Raw genomic sequence first — 9,114 nt, 5'->3', positions numbered from 1 at the left:
CAGCAGGAACATTGGTTATTCACCTTATATTAAGTTGGGTTGCTGTATATAAAATTGGGCTTGGTTTATTGGGTGCATCATTGGTTTTGAGTTTGTCTTGGTGGATAATTGTGATTGGACAATTTGTGTATATTGTGAAGAGTGAAAAGTGTAAGGAAACATGGAAAGGGTTTAGTTATCAAGCATTTACAGGGTTGCCAGAGTTTTTCAAATTGTCAGCTGCATCAGCTGTGATGTTGTGCTTAGAGACTTGGTACTTTCAAATCTTGGTTTTGCTTGCAGGGTTACTTCCTGATCCTGAAATTGCTCTTGATTCCCTTTCTATTTGGTAAGTCAATTTTTATATGTTATACTTTATTTTTATATTTTTTAATTTCACAATCTAGATTGCAATTATTGTTATCTGTCTAATTGAAGCATGCCTAATTGATATCCATCAGTCAGTTAAGTCTTTTTTTATTAGATTAATTAATAAGATCTAATAGTATCATCAATTTATTTATTTATTTCGATATAAAAATGTAGGCCTAATTTTTTGTTGTTGAAAAATATATGCTTTATTTGTTTTTATTTTGTATATGTAATGTCAAGTAGTTTATATTGACGCTAAAATTAATTTAAATATTGTTCTCGATATAACTCAATAATATATTTAATGAGAAAAAATGTCTTTTTAATAAAATATATAAATAAAATTGATGTTTTGGTTCTTGAGTTATATCATAAACAAGATTTAAATTAATTTTATTGGTGACATAAATTAGTTTTATATTATATCTAATGAGAATTTTATACTTTTTTTTATTAAATATCTCACTTTTATAAGAATATTTTGAAATTAATAATGTAACATAATAAAATAGCGACAACGTAAAATTATTTTACATTGTGAAGATGTTAATTAAACTTTTTAACTTATGTCAATTTTAAACAAATATAAAAACTTAGAAGTTACCAACAATTAATTCATTCAAGTGGTGAGGGATTTGATCATTAACTCTTGCATATAAAGAAAATTTACGTAAAAATAGACTCTACATTGTGTGTCCAAAGGATCTTTGACAAAAGTTAATCACTACTTATTGATAATAAAATATTTGTATCTAACTATAACATAATAAACCAATAAAAAAACAAAATTAATAAATAAAAAATTGAGTTTAAAATATATACAAAAAGTGATAGACACATTAAATTGTAAGTTTTTTTTTTAAGAAAGTGGGATCATACTTGGTCGGATATTAATTTAAAAACATTCGATCCGATCAAAGCAATTTTAAGAAAAATCAACAAGACAGCAAATTAATTAATTTGTAAATAAGCTCAGCATTTGGACCATGGGATGAGGTAGGTAGATAATCATTCTCTCATATCCATTTTCGTAAATATTTGTGGGGATAATAGATATTTATAGATAATGGACAAAAAAGGTGTTGAAGATCATAGTATCTTACTCCTTGGTATCTCGTAATGTAATGATGATTTTTCAAACTTTTTTTTACGCATTTAAAAAGTTAAAAGAATATTTCAAACTCAAACTATCATTAGAGAAAGGAAACAAATTGAATTGAAAAAAGATATATTGTCGGATACTCCGTCACGAGGAATCCAATTTGATAGCTATAACTAGGCAGACGACATCTCGTGTGGCCGCTGACTTACATGCCTCCAGTTTTGGGACCCACTTGGGAGTATAGTCAACATGCAAATCTCATCATTCAAATAAATCCAACATTTTACTCCAAATTAAAATGTTTATTAAAAGTATGTAGATAATACTATTAAATCCAAATGTTTATTAAACATATGTAAATTATATTATTAAATTTGAGTTTTTGGTAAACTCATTAATCATATTTTCCAATATCATATCAAATTTTTTTATTATTAAATCGTAGAATTTAATAAATAAAAAAATTGAAAATTATGGAGTGAAGAACATCATCCTAAATTCAATAGTATTTTGATTGAGTAGCGCATGTATGACATTTTTAACCCATATAATAGTGCAGACACTTTTAATCCATGAAACAACAAACTTGATGAAAAATATATATATTTTTATTATTATTTGTTTGCTAAATTTTTATTATTTTTATGGATGTATATTATTTTTGTTGTTGAATTTGATTTAAAGATTTATTGTTAATTTAGTTGTTTTTCTGTGTGTATAGATATACTTTAAATATTAAATAATGTGTTAGTGATAAAATTTTATAGTTTTTGATTGAAGAATTGAATTGATTACATATTTTAAGATTTTTTTTTTCTTCTATAATTCATGAACACAACTCAAACTCATTTGTGTATGAATTTTGATTTGGATTTAGTATAAAATATGTGGATTAAAAATTCACCCAACTCACGTAAAATTGGTTAATTCAAATATTAGGTTTGGTCACAACCAATTCTTCAGTTCTGTAATTTATTTATTTTTTGAATAATTATTTTATAATTTATTGAAAATTCTTTTAAATAAAAATAAAAAAATTATGAATTTTATTACAGTTTTACTTTTATTTATTTTTGACAAAAAACCTATATTTCTTCTTACCTTAAATATATTTAACAAAACACCTATATATTATTCGAATTTTAAATTAAATAAATATACTTTTCATTTTCATTCATGTTTAAGATGGGGAAAATGTATATAATAAAAAAGAATTTTATATAAAAAATAAGAACCTTTTTGCAAAGATATAGGCATTTAATATCTTATCTTTTATAGTTGGCGCAACGTGCCACGTTCAATTTTGCATCGATCGTCGGATCCAACGAATGGTCATGAAGGACTAAGTCAAAGAATCTCAAATTATTAGAGCTTGAATATAAAAAATATTACATGTTTGGTCCTAAAAATTAAAATAATTGATTTATGGAAAAAAAAATATCTTAATCATCATCTGAATTTTTAATTAGTATATTTATATTATTTCTGACACTAATAATGCACTAATATTTAACAAAATAATTTAATATAAATAGTATTTTATTTATATATTTTTTAATATATATAAAATAATTAAATGATTTAATTATTATGGGAGGGAGGGAGCATCACTAAGACTGAATTAGTCCAACATTGCGGGGTAAAAACTATTAACTCTAAAAATTACAAGTAGTCTTTAAATTATATACTTCATTCGATATCTTTTATAAAAAATAATTGAATGAAAGTTTAATCAATAAAAATTGATGTATTTAATTTATATTATAAAATCGATACATTAACTTTTGTTGATAAATTTTAATCTTGCTATGCTGACCAAATTTTAAACTACTTGTTTTTTTTTAAAAAGGATTAGAGGGAGTATAAAATATGAGTGGATGCTTAAAAACACAAATTCTAACAAAGATCGACGCTACTCTTTGGAACTGTTCTCTTGTATTTTCTAGGTTAGAAAATGACTCAATCAATGTAAAAAGTAAATGAATGTGTTTCTTATTGCAGTACCACTGTGTCTGGATGGGTGTTCATGATCTCAGTTGGATTTAACGCAGCTGCAAGGTTTGATTCTCCTTCTTTTGTTGATCATTAATGCTTGAGGTTGTAATTTCCACGTTGTTCATTATTTTCTTGAACATAAAATTTGAAATACTATTTTTTTTTTTTTGTGGTCATTTTGATAATTGATTCAACTATAACTTAAGATTAATCATTGAATATTTAAAATACTTTTTGAATAATACAACTTACTACCATAAAAGTTTTTGAAAATACAACTTACTGTCAAAATAGTACGTAATTATTACAACATGTTTTAATAATTCAAATACTAATTTGAATTTTTGCATGAGTTAATGACTAAAGTGACATCGTCCTACAATTCATTGAATTAAAATAATGGTTTACCCTTTAATTTTTGTATTGTTTATGTATAAAAAAAATAACTAAGGGTATTTGTGAATTGGTTTGGTTCGATTTTGATTGAATCTAATGCACAAATCGATAAATAAAAAGTTCATAGTTTGTTTTGGTTCAGATTTACAAGTTCGTGGGATAATATCCAAACTAATGTATAACAGATTGGTTTGGGTTGATCGAGTTACATCACAAAGAAATTATGTTTAAAAGATTATATTAAATTTTCAAAACCTGGAGCAATGAGAACTAAGAAGAAAATGTGATTTTTAGGGCTTGTTTGATTCACATTCCAAAAACTCTATTTTAGTATTTTAAAATTTAAAAACTAAAAAATTTGTTTGAATTATTTATTTTTAAAAACTGTTTTGTAAAACTATTTTTAATATTATATTTTTTAAAACTAAAAAAACAATATGAGACCAAGCTAATTTTAATTTTTGAAAATTATTTTTATTGATTTCATCAATGTAATTTTATATTTCTTTACTTTTGGTCTTTTTTGGTATCTAACCATTCAAAAACGATGACGTGGAGTCATCATTTTTTATGTGCTTCTCATTTCCATTTATTCCTCAATCTTCAAGTTCAAAATCCTTAATTTCTCTCCACAAATCTCTAAAGCATCCATCATGTTTAGAACATCATCATCTCCTATGTACTTCATGACATTTAATTTTCATTTGAGTTGTTGAAGTTCCAAATTGTGATTGTGTTTCACATTAAGTTGTTTTTTAAGCTAGATAATTTTAGCATGGAGTTGATGTTTTCTCCTATTTGATAAACAAATTGTCAATTACCATTAAGAGTGTGTTACTCCTGAAGTTGATATTGACATTTTTTACATTTAAAAAAGATAAAAAATAAGTTACACAAACCTTTTGATATGCGCTCCAATTTCAAAATGTTTTCACCAACTTTTTATTGCCCCAGATAACCCATTTGAAGAAAATGATTTAGACATATGTGGAGTAGAATTAAAGATTTTTGGGTTTGAAGAAGGAATCAAAAGAGGAAAAACATTTTTTTTTCTTTTTATTTTTACATACAAATTTAAATTTATTTAATTTAATAATTGTCAAATTTTTTATTTAAATATTTTATTAAAAAAAATGATGATTTAGATGTCATGTCATTAAAAAAATGTTAATTCAACATGTCACATCATTTTTAGATGGTTAGATGTCATCAAGAACTAAAAATATTTTAAATGGTTAGATGCCGTCAAAACCAAAAGTAAAGAAACTATAATTACAAATTTAAAATTTAAAAAAACAATTTTACGGACACTAAAAAAACAAGTTTAAGTAAATTTTTTTATATTCGTTACATGAACCGTACTTGTTTGGATTTAGTTAGGTAGACTCATTCAAAAAATTGCCCAACTCAAAAGGCATGATTTGGTTTGGTTTATGATTTAATTCATTGTATGCCCCTAAAAATCAGAGTTAAATAAATTTTTACGAATAATTCCATATTTGATTTTGAATTATTATAAAAAAATTCGTCAAATTTTACTAAAATTTTTTATTTTAATTTTTAATTCTTGATTTTAAATCAAATCTCTCGTGGATCGTTCAAATTCTTGAATAATTTTCTAATTAGTTTTTTTTTCTCGATTTAACTAATGAAAAGTATAATATTGTTATTTTGACAAACATGCAGTGTGAGAGTGAGCAATGAATTAGGAGCCAAAAATCCAAAATCAGCCTCATTTTCTGTGGTGGTGGTGACAGTGATTTCTTTCATAATATCAGTGATTTTAGCTCTTGTGGTGATTGCATTAAGGGATGTGATTAGTTATGTCTTCACAGAGGGTGAAGATGTTGCCGCTGCTGTCTCAGATCTCTGTCCTCTCCTTGCTCTTTCTATTACTCTCAATGGCGTTCAGCCTGTTTTATCTGGTAATTAACTATTTTTTTATTTTTTATTTTTTATTTTTCTGAAATTATAATTTAATCTTCTTTAGAAAAGAAATAAAATAATTATTGACAAACAAGTAGCAATAGAGATTATAAAATTATAAATTAATACCAGAAAAAATATTTTAATTTATCCACATAAGTCTTTTATTTTTATAAAAGTTAAATTCTTTAGTTAAATTCTTTAGTTAAATTTTCCAAATAGATGAATACGGGTTTAAGTGGTAGACGTTTAAAAAAATAAATGAACTATGTGGGAAAAAAGTAGGAAAAAAATTGTAGTAAACGTTTATAATGATAAAGGATCTATGTAGACAGAAAGAGATAACTGGCCGATTTGTTTCCACAAAATAACATAAATAAAATTGGATGTAATTTTGGCTAAAATTATATGTATTTTTTATTTTATGTATATTAGTTATATTATACAGTATATCACTTTAATAGATGGTTTATAGTAAATCAATACTTTAAAATTATTTTTTTTAAGGCTTATATAATTTAATTGTCTAAGTTGTTACGATGAAGAATGTCATGATCATCAACTTATGAAAGAATTATGTCTCAAAATTTAATTTATATACATTTTTTTTAATATTTATTGAATAATTAATCTTTATCTTAATTATAAAAACAAAGAAAACAGAACACTTCTAATTCTAAAGACTCTGTATCGAAATTTCAAATATTTTTAACCATTGGTCCATTATAAACCATCTACCAAATGAAAAAGCCCAGTCTATAAATTAAACTGCAATGTAGTTTAAAAATTTGGAGCTCTTGAAATTTAATAATTATAATTTGTTTTTAGTAAATCATTCACTTTAAAAAAAAATGAAAGACTAATATTATCTTAATTTTATGAATGAAAGGTGTGGCCGTTGGATGTGGATGGCAAACTTTCGTTGCATATGTAAATGTTGGGTGTTATTATGGAATTGGAATACCGTTGGGGGCAGTTCTCGGTTTCTATTTCAAACTTGGTGCAAAGGTATAATATCCTCCTTAGATTAGTAAAAAAAATTATAATAATATATTCTTTGGTTTTAATTATAAGAAGAAAAAAAAACATCAATATCAATAAATTTATTTTATTTATTTATTTATTTATTTATTATTATTATTATTATTTTCTTTTTCTTTTTAAATATTTTTACAAATATATTCTTCATAAAAAAGTGAGATATTAAATGCATTCACTAATGTTTAAAAAATAAATATTAAATGTAAATAAAAAATCATTTAAATAACAAATGAATTTTAAAAATCATAACCTTTTTTATAAATGAATAAAAATCTCTAATTTTTTTTTAATTATTGGGACCAAAGGTAGAAATTTTCTAAATAAAGGCCTTTGAGGTTTTCTTTTTAGCTGTTACTATGATTGATTATTATTGAAATTGATTTTTTGTGTATAGGGAATATGGTTGGGAATGCTAGGTGGCGTGATTATGCAAACAATTATTCTATTGTGGGTTACATTTCGAACTGATTGGAATAAAGAGGTAAACTATGATCAACACTCTCCCTTAGTGATCATAATTCTTTCTTAATGAATTCTCTATTACATCCATTATTTCTTATTACTAGTTGAAATTTATGAGTGTCGCTATTTTAGGGATAAGTTTCACGATATAGAGAGTAAGATCAATGATCAGTAAACAATATCTGCAATTAAATCATTAGGACATGGTCTTAATTAGAGAGTCCTCTTTTTTTTCTTCATATATTTTGACATTTGAAAAATTGCATTCATATACTCCATTTAAATTTTATATTTGCACTTTATACTAAAAATATATAATTATCTTCTATTTAAAAAGAGATTAAACTTAATTTATGAGTCTCTTACAATGGTCGTAGTCTATTAGACGCCGCCACTCACCATCAAATGTTCAAATTTTGAAGTTAGAGTTGTGTAGTGGCAGCACAAAATATTAGGGGGAGCCGGGTAGCGATAAATATTAACTAAAATATTATAATTAAAATTCATAAAAGTCATAGTCTTTTTTATAGTTTCACACAATTCATACATAGTTAACAAGTTGAAAAAAATTAGAATTTCAATTCTCATAAATTTTACAATTTTCACAAGTTTTTAGAACTTAACACAATTCAATCAAATAAAATATATTCACTTTATGATTTTCATCTTTGTTGAAAACTTTTTTCTTGAAAAATACATCAATTTTTTTATGTTTAAACATCATATCACTCCTAAAATAAATACACAAATTAATTAAAGCAATTCATAATTAACAAATAGTATTACACTATATCATATATCAATTGTTAACATGTAAAAATTTATTAATAGGTAGTAGTTTAGTTACTAATTAGGATGTTAGAGTTTGTCTATTTGTGATTTAAAAACAATTGAATAATCTCTTTAGTAAAAATAAGAAGATGATTACTGACAAGAACTATTGACATTTGTTTTTTTACTGTATTTACAGAGAAAAATTATTTAAATAGAAGAAAAAATTGAGTAAGAACATGTGAATTTCTTAAAACTATAAAGGTTTGAAGATATTTTTATAATTTATCACTATTATTTTAATAATCTATATTATTATTTATAAAAAAAGTTAAAAATATAGAAAATATCGTGGACTTTGTCCACTCCAAGAAAATCTGCTACTGTGAGTTGTGTAAATTTAGAGTTCAATTTTTTAAAGTCGAAGAAGACCTCTAAAAACATAAAAATAATCTGATAAAATCCATATAGTAATAGTGTGTCAAGCAAGTTTATTAGCAGATCAAATCTTAAAACTCCTTATTAATATTAATTGGGCTACACACCTTGAGAAAAGCAAGTTACTACTACACCTCTCACTAACTATAGCTTCTTTAGAAAAAACTTGACTAGCAAGATGAAAATTCAACATTAAATAAATTTGTACGCCAAAAATAATCTAGTAATAATCATATACAGAATATAAATATTAATCATACTATCAGCTTTCCTTAATATAGATGAAACGTACACTAATTTTTATAAAAAAGGAACGTAGTGTTTGTTATTGAATGTGTTTTCTTTATTGCAGGTTGAAGAATCAAATAAGAGGCTGAACAAGTGGGAGGACAGGACCGAGACACTCATTAAAGAGTGAAGCTCTTTGTTTCGCAACATGATTAAATGGTCAGAAGTCGAAATAAGTTGGTGGCGCTATAAAGATCAAGCGACCTACTATTTTGAAAAAGTAAAAAACTAAAAATTAATTTGGTAAGTTTGTACTTATCTTATATGAGTAAGTGATATATTTTTCCTTAAAGCGAAGGACTATTGTATCACCATTCATGAAGGTATATTCATATTTTGACTTA

At 24.6% G+C, this 9,114-nt stretch overlaps 1 protein-coding gene across 2 annotated transcripts in view; it reads left to right on the top strand.

Annotated features, from left to right (window-relative positions):
• LOC101494264 (protein DETOXIFICATION 40-like) overlaps nucleotides 1-9,114 on the top strand; it is a 17,606-nt gene extending 8,492 nt beyond the window's left edge. For both annotated transcript variants that reach the window (XM_073369999.1, XM_073370000.1), the window contains exons 3-8: nucleotides 7-328; nucleotides 3,455-3,511; nucleotides 5,531-5,769; nucleotides 6,660-6,778; nucleotides 7,206-7,292; nucleotides 8,835-9,114. In XM_073369999.1, the coding sequence (XP_073226100.1) occupies nucleotides 7-328; nucleotides 3,455-3,511; nucleotides 5,531-5,769; nucleotides 6,660-6,778; nucleotides 7,206-7,292; nucleotides 8,835-8,900 (890 nt within the window). In that variant the 3' untranslated portion in view covers nucleotides 8,901-9,114. The remainder of the gene's footprint in view (nucleotides 1-6; nucleotides 329-3,454; nucleotides 3,512-5,530; nucleotides 5,770-6,659; nucleotides 6,779-7,205; nucleotides 7,293-8,834) is intronic.

This window comes from Cicer arietinum, chromosome 6, assembly GCF_000331145.2.
Source record: "Cicer arietinum cultivar CDC Frontier isolate Library 1 chromosome 6, Cicar.CDCFrontier_v2.0, whole genome shotgun sequence".
NCBI lineage: Eukaryota > Viridiplantae > Streptophyta > Magnoliopsida > Fabales > Fabaceae > Cicer > Cicer arietinum.
Note: the sequence above shows the minus strand (reverse complement) of the source record. Positions and strands in the feature narration are given on the sequence as shown.